Source organism: Entelurus aequoreus, linkage group LG14, assembly GCF_033978785.1.
Source record: "Entelurus aequoreus isolate RoL-2023_Sb linkage group LG14, RoL_Eaeq_v1.1, whole genome shotgun sequence".
Classification (NCBI taxonomy): Eukaryota; Metazoa; Chordata; class Actinopteri; order Syngnathiformes; family Syngnathidae; genus Entelurus; species Entelurus aequoreus.
The window spans coordinates 43074623-43101186 of record NC_084744.1 but is presented as its reverse complement, the minus strand read 5'-3'; the positions used below and the strand labels follow the sequence as shown (position 1 = coordinate 43101186).

The 26564-nt window shown below is 39.4% G+C and overlaps 1 protein-coding gene across 1 annotated transcript in view; it reads left to right on the top strand.

The window, feature by feature from the left end:
- pde11a (phosphodiesterase 11a) overlaps positions 1 to 26564 on the top strand; it is a 153225-nt gene that overhangs the window by 78457 nt on the left and 48204 nt on the right. Inside the window, exons 8-13 of the mRNA XM_062069935.1 lie at positions 8185 to 8252; positions 8329 to 8421; positions 11724 to 11774; positions 17390 to 17536; positions 17637 to 17744; positions 25789 to 25898. Of these exons, the coding sequence (XP_061925919.1) occupies positions 8185 to 8252; positions 8329 to 8421; positions 11724 to 11774; positions 17390 to 17536; positions 17637 to 17744; positions 25789 to 25898 (577 nt within the window). The remainder of the gene's footprint in view (positions 1 to 8184; positions 8253 to 8328; positions 8422 to 11723; positions 11775 to 17389; positions 17537 to 17636; positions 17745 to 25788; positions 25899 to 26564) is intronic.

Genomic DNA, 26564 nt, shown 5'->3' with positions numbered 1-26564 from the left:
TCGGAAATAAAGTTTAAAAAGAGTGTCAGACTCTGTACTTCTGTTGGGACGCTACATTACTCAGAAGACGTTACTTGCGCAATATCATTGCCAAGCATTGTCACACGTGGCTGAGTCTGCATTCATTGATCACCAATATAAGGCACCGATAACTACTTCTTTTTTCAGTGTGTTTACTACCGTTAACGTTGGCACCGGTACCATTATGGAATTAAAGTCAAAGAGTATTAATTGTTCAAGAAAACTACAGTGGTCATTGATGTCATGCTGTTACAAGCTCTTGCAGGAGAAGAGGAATTTATCCTTTCTGACTAGCCTGGGACAATAATTCAAGAAGAAACACCTTAAAGAGAACAGAGGTTAAAGTTATGCGTTTTCTTGCATATTCTTCTTCACATTCGCAGTCAGTGCCGCTGCCAGCTCAATGTAGATGCCCTGTACGACTGCTTCTGAAATGCCCATAAAAAGTGGTACATGTCTGCTGCATGTTTCAAAACATAGCAAAACGTGACAGGCAGGAGCATTATAAGCTCTCCAAGGTGATGCCCCGTATTGTTACCTTGTTTAAATAAGGCGGTCGGCACCACTTTTCAGTTGTAAACGCAGTCTTAGTAGATCACATGCATCACGCTCACTAATAGCACATGCAAGATTATTCTTTGCACGCGTGTTCTTGTGTCGTCTGCCATAAAGACTACTCATTCAAAATGAAATCTCAATAAATACAGCTGTAAATTCTGGGGTTGAATGTTAGACCATGCGGGCAGTTTATTGCACCTTAGAAGTGGGCTAAAAAGTAGCTGTTAATAACCCCAATGTCTTCAAGCATTCAATAGTACTCTGATTCTGAACATTTCGAAATGTTTAACTTTTAGGCTTGAGACAATGGTTAGGCTTTAAAAAGTGTATTTAAGATTATATTGGTATCTTATATTGGTACGCCCCTTTTTTCGACAAAAATAGTACCCCATGTTTTTATATGCCATCTTGGTTATTGTACAGCTAAACGTTGCATTTGTCCACATCGTTTCCGCGTAATCAAGTACCCAAAAAAAGAAACCCAAGCCTGCCTTTTTTTTAATTGGGTACGGCTGTAAAATTAATCCACTATGGGCCCAAAGAAAGTTGTGAATGCCAGCACTAAAGAAGGTGAAAAATACTATTGAGTAAAAAAACACCTCATGGAATGCATTATCAGCTTATTGTCGTTATCTTCAGCAAGTCTTTAGTGAACTTAAAAGTGATTTGGATTTCCATTTATCCATTTAATTTGGCATTTAAATGTGTTTTGCATTGATTTTTGCCTTTTAAAAATATAATTGATCTATAAATTGTGTTTTGTGTTGTTGGACTTATATTATTTCGTTATGAAAACAGTACTTCCGTTTTGGGTACGATTTGTTTTTTGTCTCACCTTTTGAAAAGTATTACTAACAAAAACTTAAGTACCATTGTTTTTTGCTGCAAAACAGTGGCACATTTTTGTTGGTCAATTAAATTATGAACAAAAGCTCAAAAAGAGAACCAATGGATACAATTGCAAAACACTAATCATTGTTACATTTTGCTGAATACACGTTCTGTGTTCGTTGAAGTGTACGTACAAACTTTATTGTTTATTTTGTCTTAGAAGACGTTTCGCCTCTCATCCGAATAGGCTTCATAAGTTCATGCTCATAGATTTAGATTGGTCTGATCGAGTCGAGCGGCTGTTGCCAATACCTCAGTAGGCTTCATCCGTTAATGCTCATAGACTTAGATTGGTCAGATCTAGTCTAGAGGTATTTTGTGGCAGAACAATAGCTAACTACTACAAGTCGAAAATAGTCGGATTACCTCAATATTACCTCAATGCTATAATGGGGAAATTACACTTTTAACCTGTAAAGCACTTTGGTGCAATCTAAAAAGTTGTTGAAAATGTGCTATATAAATAAAGTTGACTTGACTTGACTTGACACTTCAACGACTGTCGTTGGCTTTGACAGTAGGACTGCTTGTTTTGCATCAAAGTAAATTTTCTCACTACGAGAGGGCGAAACCATCCTTGCCCAGGCACACCCTCCTGGTTTTGGAGTATATATATTTAATGTTTTGGCACTAGCCCCTATATTAGATCTGACCAATCTAAATCCAAGACTAGACTTGATCAATCTAAGTCTATGAACATGAACTAATTAAGCTGGCACCAGCCGCTAAACTAGATTTGACCAATCTAAGTCTAAGACTAGATCTGATCAATCTAAGTCTATGAACATGAACTGATGAAGCTGACGGATGTAGTGGCACCAGCCGCTAGACTAGATCTGACCAATGTAAGTCTAAGACTAAATCTGACCAATCTAAGTCTATAAGTATGAACTGATGAAGCCTACTCTGATGAGAGGCGAAACATCTTCTAAGACAAACCAAACAGTCCAGTTGCGATCGATTGAATGCCCCGAGATTACAATGACCTTGATGAATGAGAACATTAATAAACATAGGTACAAACTTGTTACTGTTAACAGTAATGCAGATACTAATGCTAACAACGTAAATTCTGTCTTGGCTGATCGTACACCAACGTAGTTGCTTAACCGTGGGAATGATGGAGACACTTTTCTAATTTTTACAAGCCAGCACTATTAACTTCATTTTGATTTGATTTTAGGCTACTTCTGCTTTAAGTTGCTTTAAGATGAAAGTTTTTCTCAGGTAAACTCAGCATATTTGATGTGAGGATGTAGATTGTCCTTCTGTTTGACTCTGTGAACAGAAGGTTCATGGCAAAATCAGATATTTCTTATTGTCGAGAGCTCAAACCACTCGTAAACGTTTTTGTGTGTCTGTATGCGGAGTAAAACTATGGAACAAACTGGACTTACAATACAAGCAATGCCAAACTATTACTCGATTTAAACTATTATACAAACATGGGGTCTGGTTCAAATATAGAGATGAGGGTCTTTAATTTGACCTGCTGCTGTACTGTCTCAAAGTGTTAACATGTGCTCAATGTTTCCTTACCATTATTGCTATGTTGTCTATTACCATTATTGCTATGTTGTCTATTACCATTGTTGGTATATTCATTATTCCTACATTGTTGATACAAATTATTGTTACAGTGTAATAATTATTGTTACCTCTGGTAATGCCACTATGATACAACATTTGTATTATAATCCTTGAACAAAGTAAGAGTGAAACTCATGTGAATAATCACTGAATGGAAAACGGGGGGTGGGATTACATAAATTATCTTCTTCCCACTCCCTTTCAGGCAAAACTGGACAATCATGCATTACATACTATACATTACCTTTTGCACTATATAATTTATATTATTATGTGTTGTCAACTTTGTACTTTTTTATGTCATTGCCTGAAATAAATAAATAAATGGAAAAAAAAATGAATGAAAAAATCCCAACTGCAGTGAATCTGTCTACTGTCATAATGTATAAAGACATAAGAATGGCCCGCTCTCCCCTTGAACTCAAATAGCACTCAGTAGACCTCACCCCCCCACCCCTTCCTCTTCCGCACCAAGGTCCAACAGTCTTTTTTTTTTATATAATCAATAATACACCCATAACTGCTCACGTTGGTGGTTGCAGATTGCTTGCACCATTTGTCAGTTGTACAGTGGTTGATGAAATGCTAACCCCCCCATAAAAATACATGCATTGATTGTTTAAAAAAAACTTGGTCAATTTTGAAGGTGGGGAATGGAAAATTATTGGCAATGGGGGGACCACGGGGTGAGTAAACACACAGTAATTATTGAATATATTTTACAAACATGCATCTCACCCATTGCCGGCTGATAGTTGTGTGATACATGTAAATAGATAGATAGATAGTACTTTATGGAAGCAGCTTGGAAGATTTAAATGACACCTTATCATAAATTGTATGATTTTTTTTAAAAACATTTGTTTATTGGGTTTTTGACATACACAGTCCAGAAATACAGTTAAACACATGTCTAATAGGTACGCTGCTGCTAGAGTTCTAACAAAGACCAAAAAATGTGAGCACATTACACCAATTCTTAAATCCTTACATTGGCTCCCTGTACATCAGAGAATTGATTTCAAAATCCTCCTGCTCACATATAAATCACTACATGGTCTAGGGCCCAAGTATATCACTGATATGCTCCCACTATATAAGCCCTCTAGATCACTAAGATCTTCTGAGACCAATCTTTAGCGGTTCCCAGAGTAAACTCAAATCAAGGGAGAGCATCATTCAGTCACTATGCAACAAATAGCTGGAATAAACTTCCTGAAGATGTCAGACTCTCCCCAACTCTGACTACTTTTAAAACTAGACTGAAGACTTTTATGTTCACCTTAGCTTTCAGCTAAATCTTTTAATCTTTTAACTTTTAACGTCTGCACTGTTTTTATTTTTATTGTCTGCATTTTAATTTTGCTTTTATTTTCTTTCATTTCACTTTGTTGTCTGTGAAGCACTTTGAGTCTGCCTTGTGTATGAAAAGCGCTATACAAATAAAGTTGCCTTGCCTTGCCTAATGTTCTTTTTTTCTCCCTCAAAAAAAGTAACCCACAAAAATGATATATGTAAAAAAAGATTTAAAACAATAAAAAACATGCATCAGTCAAAAAAGTACAGTCAAATATTGACATGAAGCCACAGACAACTGCACTCCTGAATGTCCCAACACGGTGCATCACTAAACAAAAGCAGACAAAAGGCTCATCAATTATCTACCTTTCAATTACTTTTCAATCGGTGTTAAATTTGAGATCAGTCTCTTTTACGTATAGTATTTTTGGAAAACCACCCCATATTCCTGAGACTTCACAGAACAACCGTTCAATGTCAGCCTAATTTTATCTAATTTAAGGAAATAAAGAATATCTCTAATCCAGCAGGTGTGGCAGGGAGGCGCTGCAGCCTTCCAATTTAGCACAAGTTCCAAGTTCTTTTTAGATTTGCTAAGAGAAGAAGACAGAAGGGCTACTCCAAATAGTCCACTTAGAGGATTCGGTTCCATCTTTTCGCCAATTACCAAAGACAAAGTATTAAAAATCTCAATCCAATAACTGCACAGGGATAAGGAAATACAAACATATGTATTAAGTTAGCTGGAGACTGTTGACACGGATCACATAATACCAATATTCTGTCATTCATTTTAGCCAGCCGGACATTGATATAATAGGTACAATGTATTAGCTTGCATTGAATAAGGCTGTGTCTAGCACAAATAGAAGACTTATGAACTTAAAATCTCTGTCCAGCGCTCCTCAGATAGGGTCACTCCTAAATCACCCTCCCAAAGTGACTTAATTGAATTCAGAGATTCAGGGCATAAATGAAAACATTTGATCGTATCCATCCATGCATTTTCTACCACTTGTCCCTTACGGGGTCGCGGGGGGTGCTGGAGCCTATGCCAGCTGCACACGGGAATATGTGTAATTGATCCTTTTAAAGTCGGGAGTGGTATCAAAAAAGCATCTAAAACTGTGTTAGTCGGTAGTTTTGGAAACCGAGGAAATGTATTACAAACAAAACTGAAAATCTGTAGATATCTAAAAAGAAAGTGTTGATTAGGTAGTGAAAATGTATCTCAAAGTTGCTGGAAAGAGGCAAAAATGTTGTCAATGCATAAATCTTTAATGTTGTTAATCCCCAGACTTGACCATCTTAAAAAGTCACTATTGACAAGAGAGGGAGGGAAAGCATGCTTATCAGTAATGGGTGCAAGACTAGAAATAGTCTGTAAACCAGAATAGCGCTTAAACTGAACCCAAATTCTGAATGAAGTTTTTACAATTGGATTTTTCATAAAAGCGGAAGTTGAAGAGTGGATGGGAGAGTGAACCAGAGCCCTAAGAGATACTGGTTTAGTTCAGTAAGCATCCATAACCAGCCATAACGAAGGGGGATCAAATGTTTCATATATTTAAGAATTCTAATGTTGGTGGCCCAGTAGTAAAACATAAAGTTTGGTAGTTCTAATCTTCCTGACGATTTGGGTCTCTGTAAATATTGTTTATGTCACATGAGTTTTTTTTTATTCCAAAATCTCACAATGTAATTTACAAAAGAAGGACTGAGTGAGAAAAAGTGGTATACACTGGAACAATTAGGAGAATCACAGGAGTACATTCGTTTAAACAGAGTTGACGCGATCCACTGTAGATAAATTAAGTAAGGACCAGCGATAAAAAATCTCGCTGGATTCTGGACAACAGTGGAACAAAGTTGGCTTTATAGCGCTCTGCAAACATACAGTATGTGTGACCTGGACGCCCAAGTCTGTGAAACTTTGCGTGGCAATTTTAAACGGAAAATTATGCAGAGGATATTTCTTAGCAGCAGAATTTATAGGGAATATTAAAATTTTACCCAAGTTCAGTTTGTAGTCAGACACGTGCCCAAAAGCTTGGAGAGTACCTAAGACAGCTGAGACAGAGACTGCGCTGTCCGAGACATATAGTAGGAGGTCATCTGCATAGAGCGAGACTTTCACCTGCACATTGTGTCTACATATGCCTGGAAAAAGCGAGTTGGTACAAAGTGCTTTTGACAGAAACTCAATGGCAAGAGCAAAAAGCAATTGCCTCATGGGGGGCACCCCTGTTGTGTGGAACGGTAAACGTGAGAATATTCGGATTTAATTTTATTTGCCTGAGGAGGAGATGAATATAGGAGCTTAGTCCATGAAATAAAATGGTTGCCAAAGACGAATATCTCCAGGACATAAAATAGATGATTCCACTTCACTCGGATAAAAGCCTTTTCAGCATCTATAGCAGTGGTTCTTAACCTGGGTTCGATCGAACCGCAGGGGTTCGGTGAGTTGGCTTCAGGGGTTCGGCGGAGCCTCCGCCGCGGATGTCAAGACACACCCGACTCATTGTGTAAATAAAAAAACTTCTCCCTATTGGCGTATTATGGATACCCTCAAACAATGTTCCCTCTAATTTTCCATATGCGTGAGCAAATGCAAAAACTCCTTGAGCATTCAGTGGCGCACATGTGAGCACACCTGTCCAAACCTGACTAAATAACAAATTAAATGTTTTATTATTATAATCAAATGACAGCTGTCATTTCCATGAGATTATTTTCTAATATAAGTGTTTTGGCCCACTTACAATGACAATAACAAAAAATATTGTTTTTCCATGAGCTGTGTACTAGTATTGTATGTCTGGGTGGAAAACGTAGAAAAGGAACAGATTTTGCTGTGTAAATAAATATATTATTTTATTTGATCATTTATCATTTAAAATGACATGAGAGTGGCGTTTAGATTTAGATTGGTTTCTCAAAGGCAACAGCAGAAGTCACACTGAGTTGCAGGTGTGTAATTTGTTATGAGTTCATGCACTGTGTTGGTTTTGTTCTATGAACAAGGTGATGTTCATGCACAGTTCATTTTGTGCACCAGTAAAAAAACATAGCTTTGCCTTGAATTTGAAAAAAAAATATTTTTATTTTTTTCACTAAAGAAGGGTTCGGTGAATGCGGATATGAAACTGGTGGGGTTCGGTACCTCCAACAAGGTTAAGAACCACTGATCTATAGATATCACTGCCTCTTCAGTGTTAAGAGCAGGCACATCATACAACATATTGAAAAGACGTCGAAGATTAGAATCGCAGTGCCTATTCCGAATGAACCCGGTTTGATCCGCACTAATAATAGAAGGAAAAATAGTATCCAGACGTAAAGCCAGCAGTTTGGATAGTAATTTAAAGTCCACATTTAGCAGACTAATAGGGCGATATGAAGTGTATGACAAAAGGTCCTTGCCTTTTTTTCAAAAGGAGAGATATTGAAGCTTGGTTGAGCGTTTGCAGATGGCGGCCAGATTCAAAGGTTTCATTGTACATGTCCAATAATAGAGGGGCTAGCTTATTCCAAAATCTGTTAAAAAATTTGGGAGGATAGCCTTCTGGTCCCGTTTCCGTTTAATTCAATCCCGCAGCAGTAATTGAATTTAATTCAATTCTGCAGCACCTGAGTTAACACGTTAATTTTGAAAGCCCTAATATATATACTATATATTTGCAGTGACACTTGTTTTCTGGTTGAAAGTACAATTGAAATGTAATGTTCATATAGTGTTCTGTTTAATTCCCATTGAAAAATCAGTTCAATAGAATAATCAACATTGATCAATCAATTGATCTATCTTGATTTATTTAACAGGTGTGGCCCAGGTGTTGAACCGCCTTGATGGGAAACCATTTGATGATGCAGATCAGCGTCTCTTTGAGGTACGCCTCTCTCCCGTGTATCTTTAATGACTTGACCACTGGAAATGGTTTTTTAATCTATGCATTTTTTTCATAGGCATTTGTGATCTTTTGTGGACTTGGCATCAACAACACCATCATGTACGACCAGGTGAAGAAGTCCTGGGCCAAACAGTCTGTGGCTTTGGATGTAAGAATACAGCACCTCCAAGAATTGAATACTTACAGTTAAGCCCAAAATTATTCATAATGTTCAATCCAGACATTTTAACAGAGAAAATCTTTGTCTAAAATTATTCATGCAATTCATAAAGGTATATCCCACTTTATCAATGTATATGGCTATATCTCTACACCAGGGGTCACCAACGCGGTGCCCGCGGGCACCAGGTAGCCCGTAAGGACCAGATGAGTAGCCCGCCGGCCTGTTCTAAAAATAGCTCAAATAGCAGCACTTACCAGTGAGCTGCCTCTATTTTTTAAATTGTATTTATTTACTAACAAGCTGGTCTCGCTTTGCTCGACATTTTTAATTCTAAGAGAGACAAAACTCAAATAGAATTTGAAAATCCAAGAAAATATTTTAAAGACTTGGTCTTCACTTGTTTAAATAAATTCATTATTTTTTTTACTTTGCTTCTTATAACTTTCAGAGAGACAATTTTTGAGAAAAAATACAACCTTAAAAATTATTTTAGGATTTTTAAACACATATATCTTTTTACCTTTTGAATTCCTTCCTCTTCTTTCCTGACAATTTAAATCAATGTTCAAGTAAATGTTTTATTTTTTTTGTAAAGAATAACAAATACATTTTCATTTAATTCTTTATTTTAGCTTCTGTTTTTTCGACGAAGAATATTTGTGAAATATTTCTTCAAACTTATTATGATTAAAATTTAAAAAAAAAATTCTGGCAAATCTAGAAAATCTGTAGAATCAAATTTAAATCTTATTTCAAGGTCTTTTGAATTTCTTTTAAAATATTTGTTCTGGAAAATCCAGAAGAAATAATGATTTGTCTTTGTTAGAAATATAGCTTGGTCCAATTTGTTATATATTCTAACAAAGTGTAGATTGGATTTTAACCTATTTAAAACATATAATCAAAATTCTAAAATTAATCTTAATCAGGAAAAATTGCTAATGATGTTCCATGAATTCTTTTTTTAAGTTTTTCTCTTCTTTTTTTCGGTGGAATTTTGAATTTTAAAGAGTCAAAATTGAAGATAAACTATGTTTCAAAATGTAATTGTCATTTTTTTTCGTGTTTTCTTCTCTTTTAAACCGTTCAATTAAGTGTAAATATCATTAACTATTAATAATAACATACAGTTAAAGGTAAATTGAGCAAATTGGCTATTTCTGGCAATTTATTTAAATGTTTATCAAACTGGTAGCCCTTCGCATTAATCAGTACCCAAGAAGTAGCTCTTGGTTTCAAAAAGGTTGGTGACCCCTGCTCTACACTATACCAGTAGTATTACTACATGCAGCTAATAGCAGATTATATGGAAGCAGTCTATTAACTATAGAGTCATCCCTCGTTTATCGCTGTTAATTGGTTCCAGACATGACCGTGATAAATGAATTTCCGCAAAGTAGCAATTATTAATCATAAATCAAGTATTTTAAAAGCTAGGGAATAAAAACCTGTTTACGACCTTCTAAATATGTTTTAACATCCATCTTCTTTCGCTTATCCGAGGTCGGGTCGAGGGGGCTGCAGCTTAAGCACAGAAGCCCAGACTTCCTTCTCCCCACCACTTTGTCCAGCTAAGAGGAGTATTTTAACTACCTCGGCAACCTCGGTCCTAGAAATTGGACAGCCCACCACAGATTCCCAGGGCACTCCTTTGTAAGTGGGATTGAGGAGGTTTTCGAAGTATTTCCTCCATCGATCCACAACGATTACAGTCATGGTCAGCAGCACACCATCCTCACTGCACACAGTGTTGACAGTGCACTGCTTCCCCCTCCTGAGACGGCGGCAGATGGTGGTCCAGAATCGCTTTGAATCCGTCTGGAAGTCGTTTTCCATGACTTCCCCGAACACCTCCCATGTCTGAGTTTTTGCCTCCGCGACCGCCGAAGCCGCACACCGCTTGGCCTGTTGGGACCTGTCCGAGTCCCATGAGCCAAAAAAACAGATAGGACTATTTCCTCAGCTTGACGGCATCCCTCACCACTGGTGTCGACCAGCGGGTTCTGGGATTTCTGCCACGACCTGCACCAACCACCTTGTGGCCACAGCTCCGATCGGCCGCCTCAACAATAGATGTACATGGTCCGCTCGGGCTCAATATCCAGTGCCTCCCTCGTGACATGTTCAAAGTTCTTACGGAGGTGGGAATTGAAGCTCTCTCTGGCAGGAGGCTCTGCCAGACGTTCCCAGCAGACCCTCACAATGCGTTTGGACCTGCCAGGTCTGTCCGGCATCCTCCCCCACCATTGTTGCCAACTCACCACTAGGTGGTGATCATTTAACATTTTAATACATTTTAACATTAGGAGAGCCTCTAGACATGAAATAACACCCTTCAGTCACTTTTACACTTTTTTAATCCAATATAGAAGCAGTGGCCGCAGTACAGAATAGTGCGCTCTGATTGGATTGGTCAATACAACTGTGGAATTGATATTTAATAGTATTTTTAGCCATTTTATGCTTGAAAATACTTAATTTAGGACCAAAAAGTGAAGAATATGCTTTAAAAAAGATTTTAAAAATCTGTGATGTGATTGAAATTTGATACACGATGTGGCGCGGGACTACTGTTGTAATAAATTGTGCAATATTGCACTCTAAATTGTCCTATAAAATGTAAAAAAAAACAACAACGTTGTAACAACTCAACAAAGAATATTTCCATTTAACAAGGTCAGAATATAAATAATAAATAAATACATTTTAACTACGTTTAACTGTATTGTAGGTTATTTTCCAACACATTTTTTTTGGTTGCCATTTCTTTGTCAACATTTTTCCTAGAAGTCAAAACAATATGCTAAACTCAGTTTATAGATGACACTCTCTCATAGGTTTTTGTTGACAATAAGGAGAGGAAAGGCAACACAATCCCTGATCTTCCTCACAGTGTTATGTCGCCATCCAACATTACTTAACAATGAAAGTGGTTGGGTGCATCATACCAGTAAGCAGACTTTCATTTGCAGATGTATATAGAAATGATGCATGAATAAGGGATTTGGCGAGTGAAGAGATATAGAGCAGGGTTGAATAATCATTTGTGACCTAATAAGCAACTGCAGTTTTGTGCAAGATATTTCCTCGGGAAATAAAGGAAACATCACAATGATAGGCGCCCACTTGGAGGAAAGTCAAAACTTTCCCAGATGCTTATAACTAAAGTGCTGCAATTGTGATGTTCAGTATCATGGCCAAAGCTTCATGCTTCTTCTCTGTGATGCACTGGGTGAATTATTGATTTGAAAAATAGTTCAAGTGACACTGTTGTCATTATTTTTCAGGTTCTGTCTTACCACGCCACTTGCTCCAAGACTGAAGTAGACAAATTCAAGGTAAATGCCTTTTACTACGGTATTGTTATCCACTGTGAAGTCTACAGTTGACTCACAATCCATGTGTGAGTTTTTTTGCAATTTTTCAAGGCAAGGATGGAGATGTATTTCAATATTCATATTCACTTGCAGCACTTGGTTTGGTTGTTTCTCTACTGGTCAGTTGGATGATGAAAAAGATAGAAGGACCATGAAAGCATGTGGTGGCTTAAGCATGGGCTAAGGGAAGCCCATTATATTTTTTCAGGAAAACAATGGGGGCACATACAGGAACTCATTAGGTTTCTTGAGCGTTGTGAGAGATGAGTTTTTTTTTTTTTAAATAAATAAAAACATTAAATAACATGGATCTGTGTGAAAAACTGGCATATTTCTCTTTCTATTTTTGAAAATATGCTAATTTAGGTGCAGATATCATCATTGATTGTATCATTAGCCTATTTACATTCAATTAATTCAGTGCACTGTTAAAAAAAAACGCTTTATGCTTTACCCCACCACCACCTTTCTCGAAAATGATTTATGGCATGATCCACTCAAGTTTTGCGTGTATTAATACGCGTACAAACTTGATAGTGCACGCAAGGTATATCTACTAAGCTTGCATGCAGAGGATTGCGTCTCTATAATGAGCAAAATAGAGAGTGCAATCCATTGAGCATGTCTGTTTTCAGTTATATGCAGAATATATGCCGATTATCGGAAAGGACAAAATACTGGGAGGAAGAAATGCAAATATAATCCTTTAGCACTCGCAATGTGATTTATCAAGGTTAAAATTGTCCTGTGGCCGTTGTTTTGCATCTATATTTAGTATGTCTAAAAGGTGAGTATTGTGGTGAGATGTGTCAACATATTAAAATATTAGACATAGGTCATGCTGGATGACTTAATGGTTTTAAAAGGACATATATTAGGCGATATGAAAAAAAAACGTCTCGCAACATGCATTTTCTTGCATCTGGATTATTCTTGACGCACCATCACACCACAGCAGCGCATCTCAGTGTGCTTCAACTAGGTTCTTTTGTCTTGATTGTGTTTTAATACAGCCAAAACACATGTACCCACAAAAGGTGGTACATATAATATTTGTGCGCTGCATATCATCAACGTGATCAAACGCCACAGGTTGGACCATATAATTGAAGACTTTAAAGATTCTTTATTGTCAATTCAATACATTAGGTAGAATTGATGCTATAAATGTTGAGGAAAATGAGTGTCTCCATAGTAACAGCCTGTAAAATGGGCGATCAGCACCATTTTTGCATTCTTTATCAATTATGCACGCAGTCTTACTATATCACTCGCAACATGCACAATAATAGTCCGTACGATTTTATAGTTTGCACACACGATTTAGCATGTGATATTTGAGATCTTAGTAGATCAGGCCGTTAGTTTTTCATTAGCATTCATCAATTATGTAAATGAAATATACAAGTAAACACATTTTTTGTGGCTAGTGTAATTGTTATGCAATTCAGTGAATTTGACATAGGATTCAAACACATTTTCCAAACTAACCAGATGTTAAAATTTAAGTTAAAAAAAACATAAAAATAAGTATTGTATTGGTGATGCTACCTTTCAATTGATTCTGCAAAGGATAAATCAAGGCAACTAGACCTTTCTTGATTGTTGAAGACATTTCACCTTCCATACCTTCTTTAGTTCTAAAATTTTAAATGTGATATCTCCTTATTTATGTCCCGGGTGGGTGTGTCCCCTTAAGGTGGTCACAATAGGGTTATTGTTGTTATATTTGCCCGATGTGGAAGGGGAACGGCCTATATACTACGTTCACACTGCAGGCCTCATCTATTTTGTTTCCAGCTGACTGTTTACATTTCAAGTAAAGTGTGAAAACAACTTACGCAATTTACGTAACATTTAAGCAAATACGCCACAGCGTCAATTTCGGTCCTTCAACAATCGCTATTTCTTCGAAATCAAAATATATATTCATTTATAACATACAGCCTATTATTTGCGCATTATTGCCTCGTTATGCACTGAAAACAGCAGACATGTTATGACTTTTGCTGCAGTATAGCCTGTCTAAATGCTGAATTTCATTTTCATTGGGGTTTTAGAACAAGACAGTAGCTGACATCTTGTTCATTATTTCTACTGTTTATATTTTGACATTGAATAGTTGAATCATTTTGAAACATAAACAACATGACTGCAAGTTATTTGTTATTGCATGCAATACATCACAAATGGCTATTCAGATAAAGGAAGTTAGCTAATATAATAAACCTTGTTTGTACTATTTATGATTTTTGCATTTAGAGCAGTTAGAAGTGGAGAGGGAGTCAAAGAGACAGAAATTGGCTATAAAATCTATTCAGAAAATTGCCAGGAAGGCTCATGTCAGAGCCATTGAAACAAAAATGCCAAAGTAATGTGTGAATGAACCAAAGTAATGTGTAAATAATGTAAATAACTAGATGTGACTGTGAAGTGAACACTAGTAAGGTTGTAAATACTGTATAGAGTAGGCTAACCCATGTGGTTCCTGTGGATGTGAACACAAGTTGTAATTACTGTGGTGACCAAATAACACAGTGACTGAAAAAGACATAGTGATTCATTTGGATGAATGGGGTATGTACTTTTTTCATTAAGTTGAAATCACATCCCTGCTGACCTGTAGATAGAGATAACATAAGAGCAGCAAGTCAGACATGGAGCACTCAGTTCTTCATCCAAATTGCGTCTGAATTGTGGGCTGACTTTCCCCCTCATTGCAATCCTGGCACAACAGCTCCTGTGACAAAGATTTCTACCTGAATGCGGCTCACTGTACATTAGAGCTGTGAATATTTGGGCACCACACGATTCGATTCTTGGGGGTAACGATTCGATTCAGAATCTGTGCTTGACTCAAAAAGATTCTTGATTTAAAAATCAATACTTTTTTTTAATAACTTTGGTTGCCACTTCTATCATAACTACATTCCTCCATAAAATAGACAGGCTCTGATAAATGTTTATATTACTTTAAAGAAAACAAGCCAAGTATCCAATATTTCTTATTTCTAAAGTAAATCTGTAGAGCAGATATGGGCATCTACGTCAACAATATGATTTGCCTGAGTGGCTGGACAGGACAGATTGAAAAAAAAAAAATATTAGTTTGAATCGATTAAGATTTTTTTTTACAAATTCGAATCTCCATTCAAGAGAATTTTTTTTGTTTTTTTTGGGTTTATTTTACACCCCTACTGTACATAGCTTTCTTTTGGTCACAGTATATATATAAAATACAATACAGTAACTCTATACAGTGTAGAAAATATAACTTAACTCAAATACAATTTAGGACTGTTTAAAACTAAAGATTTTTGGGTGTATGACATTATTACTATTTTATTATTATGATATTAATTAAAATGGTAAATGGGTTGTACTTGTATAGCGCTTTTCTGCCTTTTTTTTTAAGGAACTCAAAGCGCTTTGACACTATTTCCACATTCACCCATTCACACACACACATTCCCACACTGATGGCAGGAGCTGCCATGCACGGCACTAACCAGGCCCATCAGGAGCAAGGGTGAAGTGTCTTGCTCAAGGACACAACGGACGTGACTAGAATTTTAGAAGGTGGGGATTGAACCAGTAACCCTCAGATTGCTGGCACGGCCACTCTTCCAACTTCGCCACGCAATAATTATTACTATTATTGAAGTCACCTAGTGTATATTGACAACTTGTATTTGAAGCTGCATTTTAAATTAATGGTTGATCTATGTAGGACATCGCAGCATATCGCAATATCACAATACTGTATCTAGTTTGTTGTGTGGCCGTTTAGCCGCACAATAACCAAGATTGTATACAAAAACTGGAGCAAACTTTTGGCTGATTTTTTTTGTAAAAAAAACCCAAATCTGATGAAAAGTAGGGGCCTATGAAAACTGCGATTCCACTGTACTAGTATACAGCGCTTGTACGTGTTTAACAATGAAGGGGACCTTTTAATTAACATAGTGTAGATTCGTTAGATGATAATCTCTCATTAACTTTGTTAAAAAGCAGACTTTTCTTTTCTACTTTCAGTCTTAGCATGCAATTATAGATTCCCAACATAGAATATTGAACATTTTCTCAAAATTGTGGTGTTTGACTCCAATAACAGACATCGATGGAACCGAGCTCTCACTGCATTCTTTGTGAAAAACAAATAATAATTCAAACTGAAAAGACATTTTACATACGACATACATTTTCCCACATTTCCAAGTGAAGGCTTTTCCCCTGTGACCATTACGGCAAAATAGGAACCTTGCTTTTTCATGGTGTGACTGTGTGATCCCTTCAGCGCTGTGTTCTGCATAAACCCCCACACCCCGCATCCTCCGCCCTCCTTCCTTCTTTCATAACTGCTCTACATATGGATCCTTATTGAGTGCGCTTGACTGCAAGTGCCAGTGGCGTCAGTAAACAAACCTGGCTGGCATTTGCTATAACCGCAAGCTGTGAATTAGGACAGAGGTTGTGGACGGTGTACCTGAATGCCGAGCATTGCTGAGGGAATTTTACCAGCCACATTTGTACCTCATTCATAACAGAAATTAGATTATATTAGATTAGTTTATTTCAAAGGGGACAATGCAATTTCATAAAAACACATAACTTCACATGGTTAAAAAAGCCAGAATTAGCCAGAAGGCTAGTTTTCAGTTGTAATCCCCTGTCCATGATGTAAAAAAAACAACAGTAAAATTACAATTTAAAAGAAAAGAAAGAGAGAGAGAAAAAAATAAAAGCACACAATACATATACAAAATAAAATAAGACATCACAACATAACATTTATCTTAGCATCAAAACCGGCTCATCTTTTAGTGCTGGCAGCTGTAGGCGTTGATAAGCCACATTTTCAATTTTTTTGTGAAGGCCTTGTAAGTTGTGACCAGTTTAACCTCCTCAGGTACTGAGTTCCACACATTTGCGCTCCTTACTGACCAGGCCCACTTACTGAAAGTGCTCCTGCGCAGAGGAATATAACAGTCACCTCTGACAGAGCCTGGAGTGACACGCTCACGGCTGTTTTTTCGACTGTTAAACTCTGCCAGAGGATCTGGAGCCAATTCATGCAGTACTTTATAGGTCACTTTTAAGTCTGCAAATGTGTGAAGACTGTCCCAATTTAAAATACTCTATTTTTTTTAGAATGGCACAGTGATTATAGTGCCTAGGTTTTTTATCCATAACTTTTATTTCTTGTTTGTACTAAATTTCCAATGTTTTTTTTTTGTGTTTTTTTGTGTGTGTATAATGTGTACGAGAAGTTTGATCTACTTAAATGATTATTATCTAAATAGTCAACAGAGCTAGGACAGCCCATTGTGCTCATTAGGCAACAATTCACAATGGATGTGCTTAATTGGGATCATGTATGTGAAATGTTTTTGCTTGACTAATGATGCCACATTTTTGTTCCAATCAGCCATGAAATTAAACAGTAAAATCTTGTTTTAAAATGCCCTCATTAAATTGAGCCCTCTCAGAGTCTCCTTCCCCTGACCTCGCCATTTTCCAAAATTCATTTTCAACTCATTTCCTCTTTCCCTCCTGGTGTTCCTTCCTTACTGCAGGCCGCCAACATCCCCCTTGTGTGCGAGCTGGGTATTGACATGCTCTCCTTTGATGATTTCTCCCTGGATGTTGATGCCATGATAACAGCTGCTCTGAGGATGTTTATGGAGCTGGGAATGGTCCCCAAATTTAAGATTGACTATGAGGTGAGGACTCTCTTTATTATGATCTTTGCTTTAAAAATGTTCACAACACTAAAGTCCCCACTTATGCTCAGCTTACCCTTTACTCTGCACCGCCCTCTAGACACTGTGCAGATGGCTGTTGACTGTCAGGAAAAACTACCGGATGGTTCTGTACCACAACTGGAGACATGCCTTTAACGTGTGCCAGTGTATGTTTGCCATGCTCACGGTAAGCACACACTGTTGCCAATGTTTGTTAGAGGAAAATACTTACATAGTACCATGAGGACCCGAAAATTATGGGTTTGAAATAGCAATATTATAAAACGGGCATAGCACCATATTTTGAGCCCCATACATAAGCTTTCTCATAGGGAACTCCTAACCCCATTCCTTTATCCCCTATACACACCCATTTAGCACATGTACATGCACTAAAAAGATTGCATGGATTTAGTGAAACCATATTTTTAAATCGCTAGCAAATCTAAAATAGACTGTGTTTACATATCTAAATTATAGGGTAGGAAACCTTTTCTCTCTAGCATGTATGCTCTCATTTATAAATCCTCGGAGCTGGGCTTCTGTGCCTCCCATGGGGATATAACCCAGGAGCACATTAGATGAACATTAGGTCTTTTGTGGCCCTAAACAATATTTTGTCTGCGGCCCCATTTGGGTCTTTAATATTACCCATGTAACACGCTAGGGGCTATAGGGCTGACTGCAGCATAGCGAGTATTGTACCCCTCGCCACATCGTACTTCAAAGTTTGCGGCTTATAAAGATGACTACCTGGGTGTTATTTCATGTTTAGAGGGATTTTTGAATGTTAAATGTATATAGAAAGTCTGCTCTAGCGATTAAAATATTAAATATATAATTTTATTTAATGTACCACGACCACACCCAGAACCAATGAACAGCAAAACACGAGGGTTTACTGTATTACTCTTGGCACCTAGGTAGGGTTGTACGGTATACCAGTATTAGTATAGTACCGCGATACTAATGAATCATATTCAGTACTATACCGCCTCTAAAAAGTACCGGTCCCCGCACCTCTTTTTTTAAACGGGCATGGCGGAGCGTCGTCGTCACGTCGTGACATTGCTGGTTTTACGATCAGAGGAGCATGTTCGGCAGCGCACAATCACGGAGTACTTACAAGCAGACACAGTGTATAGACAGAAAAGGGAGAATGGACACATTTTGGCTTAAAAACTAACGATAAAGGTGGAGCTATAACACTGAAACGCCCTCAAGAGGTGCTAGACTGGGAGGCAATTGGAGCGGCCATGGACAATCTGGACGAGTATACGGACACTGTGACCTCATACATTCAGTTCAATGAGGCGTGCATCATTCCAACGCGCACCGGGGCTTGTTATAACAACAACAAGCCCTGGTTCACACCGAAGCTCCGACAGCTGCGCAAGAAGAAGGAGGCTGCGTGGAGAAGCGGGGACCGGAGTACCTACAGAGAAGCGAAGTACCACTTCAACAGGGAAGTGGAGAAAGCTAAATCTGTGTACTCTAACCGTCTACAGGAACAGTTTCGCTCCAATGATTCTGCGGCCGTTTGGAGAGGGCTAAGGGTCCTTACGAACTATAAGCCCAAAAACCCCCAGGTAAATGACCGGACTCTCGCTCAGGGCCTCAACACACATTACTGTCGTCATGAACGGCCTTCAGCTCATCAAAGCTCTGCTCCACCCACCATCACCCTCCCCACCAACGCCAGCACTTAATTAAAGGATTTAAAGGATCAAAGGTCTCCAAGGACATCACAGGACTCCAAGAACATCATAGGACTTTAAAGGCCCTCTCCATCCAAGAGGAGGATGTACGCCGGCAGTTCTTGAAGCTGAATACGCGGAAGGCCCCCGGGCCGGATGGTGTCTCCCCCTCCACTCTCATACACTGCGCGGATCAGTTGGCTCATGTCTTCACTGACTTTTTTAACACCTCTCTGGAGCTATGCCGCGTGCCGTCCTGCTTTAAGACCTCCACCATTGTCCCTGTCCCCAAGAAAGCACGGATCACAGGACTTAATTACTACAGGCCGGTTGCGCTGACGTCTGTGGTCATGAAGTCCTTTGAGCGCTTGGTCCTGCCCCACCTCAAGGACATCACCGCCCCCCTTCTGGACCCACTGCAGTTCGCCTACAGAGCCAACAGGTCTGTGGATGATGCAGTGAACCTGGCCCTCCACTTCATCCTGGAGCATCTGGACTCCCCAGGAACCTACGCTAGGATCCTGTTTGTGGACTTCAGCTCTGCCTTCAACACCATCCTCCCTGGACTGCTACGAGACAAGCTCTACCAGCTCAGCGTGCCCGACTCCCTCTGCAGTTGGATCAATGACTTCCTGACAGACCGAAGACAGCACGTGCGGCTGGGGAAGATTGTCTCGGACTGTCGAACCACGAACACTGGTACTCCTCAGGGCTGTGTACTCTCCCCCTGGCTCTTCTCCCTGTATACAAACTGCTGCACCTCCAGTCACCAGTCCGTAAAAGTGCTCAAGTTTGCGGATGACAATACCCTCATCGGGCTCATCTCGGATGGCGATGAGACCGCCTACAGGAGCGAGGTGGACCGGCTGGCGTCCTGGTGCAGCCTCAACAACCTGGAGCTGAACGCCCAGAAAACAGTGGAGATGATCATGGACTTCAGGAAAGTCACAGCCCCACCATCCTCCCTCACCCTGATTGACTCTCCCACCCCCGTCTCCATTGTGGACTCCTTCCGTTTGTTGGGCACCACCATCACCCAGGACCTCAAGTGGGAGCCGACCATCAGCTCCCTCATCAAGAAGGCCCAGCAGAGGATGTACTTCCTGCGTCAGCTGAAAAAACTGAAGGTGCCGACCGAGATTCTGGTGCAGTTCTACTCAGCAATCATCGACAGCACGTGCGGCTGGGGAAGATTGTCTCGGACTGTCGAACCACGAACACTGGTACTCCTCAGGGCTGTGTACTCTCCCCCTGGCTCTTCTCCCTGTATACAAACTGCTGCACCTCCAGTCACCAGTCCGTAAAACTGCTCAAGTTTGCGGATGACAATACCTTCATCGGGCTCATCTCGGATGGCGATGAGACCGCCTACAGGAGAGAGGTGGACCGGCTGGCGTCCTGGTGCAGCCTCAACAACCTGGAGCTGAACGCCCAGAAAACAGTGGAGATGATCATGGACTTCAGGAAAGTCACAGCCCCACCATCCCCCCTCACCCTGATTGACTCTCCCACCCCCGTCTCCATTGTGGACTCCTTCCGTTTGTTGGGCACCACCATCACCCAGGACCTCAAGTGGGAGCCGACCATCAGCTCCCTCATCAAGAAGGCCCAGCAGAGGATGTACTTCCTGCGTCAGCTGAAAAAACTGAAGGTGCCGACCGAGATTCTGGTGTAGTTCTACTTAGCAATCATCGAGTCCATCCTCACCTCCTCCGTCCCCGTCTGGTTCCCCAGCGCCACAGTCGGCATCGGCTGCTGCGCATGGTACGTGCTGCTGAGAAGGTGATTGGCTGCAAACTCCCACCCCTCCAGAACCTGTTCTCCTCCAGGACCAGGAAGCGTGTGGGTCGGATCACAGCTGACTCTTCTCACCCTGGACACAAACTATTCTCCCCTCTACCCTCAGGCAGGGGACTACGGTCCGTCCACACCCACACCTCCCGCCACCTGAACAGTTTTTTCCCCTCGGCCATCAGACACATGAACAATAACAAAATCTGATAGCTCAGTTACAGCTCATGTTATTCTATTCTGTGTTATGTGTTTTATGTTGCACGATTGCGCCAAATAAAATTCCTAGTTTGTGAACCCGTTTTAAAACAATGGCAATAAAAACTCTTCTGATTCTGATTGTGATTCTGAGGAAGCCCACAATTTTTACATGTCTATGTCATTGTTTTATCGAGAACGTTTTTCATCAAGATTTAAGATTTTGCCATTTATTCGGTGGTCATAGCTTTGTGCTATGAGATGCTTATGCATAACTTTCTCTGACACTGTCACACATGGAATACACCATTTTGCATTTTTGCACTAGGAGTGTAGGTAGTCTCTGTCTTAATTTGATTAAATCTGCCTTTATATGTTATTTTACCAGTGCATTTAATTTTGTACAAAATCGAACTCAATCATCATGAGAACAGGTCACACGGAGGAGAATTTTTAGTGTTGGATGTTAATGGAACAAAATGTAGTTATTTCAGCATCGATCATCGTTGGAACGCAGCTCCTCAATTGATTCATAAATAGTAATAGTCTATGAATATGTTATGTGCTGGATTTCATAACCCAGCTGTGAAATCAGTACAGTATATGTACATTATTTAACCTTGAGTTATTTGTCACTGATTCAATAGAAATATGATTTGAAATGCTGACTTATTGGTGTGAGTTTTATTGTTAGTGTAAATGTATCTGAGTCATTGTGGTAAATGTCATGTAGTTAGACATGACTATGGGAGGAAATTATGAGAAATGGCCTCAGTGTTCTTCCTTATTCCATACTTTATGTCAGTATTTATCGTTCTTCAAATCATTGTTGGAGTAAAAGTGAATAGAGTGTGGCTGGACCGTACCTTATGATTGCTTACGATAGGTAAAATTGGTCGAATAAAAAGAGAATTTTTGTTTACTCCCACAGTATAAGTAATATAATAAAACAAGTTAAACAACAATATGCAGTATTTTTACTTCAAAATGACAATTGAAAAAATTTAGATTTTTTTTAACACTGGCTTGAAAAAATAGGACAGCGTTTCTGTAATGACCATGGTGGATTCCTCAAGTCTGTATTAACGTATTCTGTTACAGTATGTTTGAAATTTGTCTTACTTAGCATTTACCACACAATAAATTGATTATTTCAACAAATGCTGATACAGTATATGCGGGACACATTCTGTTAATGTTTTTTTTTATAATGGAACCAGGGTGCAGAGGTATAAGGAGATTTTTGTTTAATTGATGTAGATTTTAAGACACAAAATTACAAAACCTATTTAAAGGCCTACTGAAACCCACTACTACCGACCACGCAGTCTGATAGTTTATATATCAATGATGAAATCTTAACATTGCAACACATGCCAATACGGCCGGGTTAACTTATAAAGTGCAATTTTAAATTTCCCGGGGAACTTCCGGTTCAAAACGCCTTTGGAGGATGACGTATGCGCGTGACGTCGCGAGGTCCACGGAAGTGTTTGGACCCTATTGGACACTCTGTTTTCTTCGACAAAATTCCACAGTATTCTGGACATCTGTGTTGGTGAATCTTTTGCAATTTGTTTAATGAACAATGGAGGCTGCAAAGAAGAACGTTGTAGGTGAGATCGGTGTATTAGCGGCTGGCTGTAGCAACACAACAAGGAGGACTTTGTTGTGTAGCAGACACTAGCGCCGGCGACCTCACCTTGACTTCCTACGTCTCCGGGCCGCCGACCGCATCGTCGATCGCTGGAACGCAGGTGAGCACGGGTGTTGAGCAGATGAGGGCTGGCTGGCGTAGGTGGAGCGCTAATGTTTTTATCATAGCTCTGACGAGGTCCCGTTGCTAGGTTAGCGTCGTTAGCAACAGCATTGCCAGGCTTCGACAGGCGGCACAGCATTAACCGTGTATTTACATGTCCAGTGTTTGGTTCGGTGTCTCCTGATAGTAATATTGTTGATCTTCTGTCTATCCTTCCAGTCAGGGATTTATTTATTTTGTTTCTATCTGCATTTGAGACAGATGCTATCACGTTAGCTCATGCTAAAGAGCTTCGTCGATGTATTGTCGTGGAGATGAAAGTCACTGTTAATGTCCATTTCGCCTTCTCGACTCTCATTTTCAAGAGGATGTAGTATCCGAGGTGGTTTAAAATACAAATCCGTGGTCCACAATAGAAAAAGGAGAGAGTGTGGATTCCAATGAGCCAGCTTGTACCTAAGTTACGGTCAGAGCGAAAAAAGATATCTCTTGAACTGCATTCTAGTCCGTCACTCTAACGTTCCTCATCCACGAATCTTTCATCCTCGCTCAAATTAATGGGGTAATCGTCACTTTCTCGCTCCTAATATCTCTCGCTCCATTGTAAACAACGGGGAATTGTGAGCAGCACTACCGCTTGTGACGTCACGCTACTTCCGGTAGGGGCAAGGTTTTTTTTTATCAGCGAGCAAAAGTTGCGAACTTTGTCGTCGATTTTCTCTACTAAATCCTTTCAGCAAAAATATGGCAATATCGCAAAATGATCAAGTATGACACATAGAATGGATCTGCTATTCCCGTTTAAATAAAAAAAATTCATTCCAGTAGGCCTTTAACTTCATAACAACCTAAAGGGTTGTCCTCTCACCATGTTGTCTATGTCAATTTAATGATACGTCAATGAAAACAAAAAATTACTATACTGCTTTAATTAATAACTAATAATATTAATAATTATACTTAAATAAAGAAACATCAACAAAGGCTTCTCTATTGTCCTCTTTCTGCTTTGTCGTCCACAAGTTGCAGACATTCTCCATGTATATTTTACGCTTGAAAGGTGTTTGTCCATCTTAAACATTCATTTATGTTCCTGCAAATTTACACACGCACATTCGGAGCGCTTGTGAACTAATGAGAGCGATCTATAGCAGTAATTCTTGTTGGTAAATGAGAGACAATGAGGGATTATCATCACACTTCAACATCTCTAACATAAAATGTTGCCTCTTTGCGAGGTCAGCCTTGCAAATTAAAATCCTTTTTGAATAAATAAAACTGAAATCAATGTAAACTAGGAAGTAAATGTTTCATTACCCAGAAAGCTTAGCACTGTAAACAGGAACCGGAAGTAGGTCTGAGCTAACAATTGTGCTGAATAAAGAGTTGATGTATTGTTACACGTTTGTCTACACAAGAAACAAACAAGTTTTGAATAGACCAGTGTTTTTCAACCTTTTCTGAGCCAAGGCACATTTTTTTCATTGACAAAATTGTAAGGCACACCATCAGCAGAAAACAAAATTAAACTCAGTAGCCGATATTGACAATAAAAAGTCGTTCTCGCAATTGTTGGATATGAATTTAAACCATAACCAAGCATGCATCACTATAGCTCTTGTCTCAAAGTAGGTGTACTGTTGACTGTTTACTTATTTCGAGTTTTTTTGCTGTTTTCCTGTGTGTAGTGTTTTAGTTCTTGTCTTTGCGCTCCTACTTTGTTGGCTTTTCCTGTCTTGTTGGTATTTTCCTGTAACAGTTTCATGTCTTCCTCGAATGCTATTCCCCGCAACTGCTTTGCAATCAAGACTATTTAAGTTGTGCGGATGCTATCCTTCTTTGTGGGGACATTGTTGATTGTCATGTACGGATGTACTTTGTGGACGCCGTCTGCTCCACACGCTGTAAGTCTTTGCTGTTGTCCAGCATTCTATTTTTGTTTACTTTGCAGCCAGTTCAGTTTTAGTTTTATTCTGCATAGCCATCCCTAAGCTTCAATGCCTTTTCTTAGCGGCACTCGCCTTTTGTTGATTTTTGGTTTAAGCATTGGATAATTTTTTACCTGCAAGCTGCCTCCCGCTGTCGTCTGCATATTGTGATCACGACAAACAATGTTCCCGACATCTACAAAGCAATTAGCTACCTGCTGCCACCTCCTGATATGGAAGAGTATAACACGCTTACTCTGCCGAGCTCTAGACAGCACAGACACTCAACAACGGCACATATGCGGATTATAATTACTGGTTTACAAAAAATATTTTTAACCCAATTACGTGAAAATATATAATCTCCCACAGCACACCAGACTGTATCTCACAGCACACTGGTTGAAAAACACTGGAATAGACGGTGTGTGTTTAAGTGCTGCTCAGAGACAAATTTGTTTGGCGAAAATGACGGCGATGGCCAAAAAGTGGTGTGAAGTTGCAGACTTCGGACAATGTTGCGGGGTCTCGCCAAATTGGCGGGGATTGGGTGAATTTGCGCGGTTTGGCGCAATCGCAACATTGCAAATTCCTGAAGGAGCCTAAACTATGCTGTGCCTCTCTGTATGTTGTAATGTTGTAATGAGCTGGCTGCAGGCCTTTCTATTAGTTCCGCTATCTCCACAATGTTCTATAGTGACTCACTCAGCACATACTCTCCTGAACTCATTCCTCCAAGTCATGTAAACTCCATTCTCATGTTTGGAGCGCTTTCCATTTTTGAACAATGTCAATGCCCGAGCTTAATGTAGTAACAAACGCTGAGTGTGCGTGTTTGCTTTCTTATTTTCCAATCAGACGGCCGGCTTTCAGGAGACTCTGACAGAAGTAGAGATCTTAGCTCTTATAGTGGGCTGCGTGTGTCACGACTTGGACCACCGGGGCACCAACAACGCTTTCCAGGCGAAGTAAGTGTCTCCTACCGTCTCTGCCAAGCGCACAGCCTCCTACATACTTTGTTTGTGTTTTGCCACCTGCAGCAGCTCAGCAAGAGTCAAGTGACAAGTTGTGTAAGACTTACATAAATGTCTACTCCACAAGAGTCTTGAGACAAACAGTGACATTTGTGCTACCGTAAATTTCTTTGTTTGCTTATCTTAGTTATTGATTATAGACAACGTAGGAACCAATTTTAAAATCATTCCAATTTCTAGTGGACTGAGAGACTACAAAGCAGACCTGGGAAATTATTTTGACTCGGGGGGGCCACATTGAGAAAAAAAAATGTGCCTGGTGCCGGTTGTGTGTATTCACAAAAAAGGGGAATATACAGGTTGATTCCAAAAAGATTACGCCAAAATGATCACTCAATATTTCAAAAAACGAAAAACAATAGAAAACCTAGCTTGAACTCATGTGTCGTACATAACTTTGAGTATTTATTTCATGCTTGACAAATGCTCAATATGGCCACCACCGGCAGCACGATATGAGAATTCCTCCCAAACGCGCTCCAAGATGTGGCTTGTTATTCGATCTTTCATGTCATCGATAGAAAGTGCTGTCCAAGTTAAAAGAAACGTCAGGCCGTCTTCTTCTAGTGGATTTATTACAATCTTTGCAAGCTGGGTAAC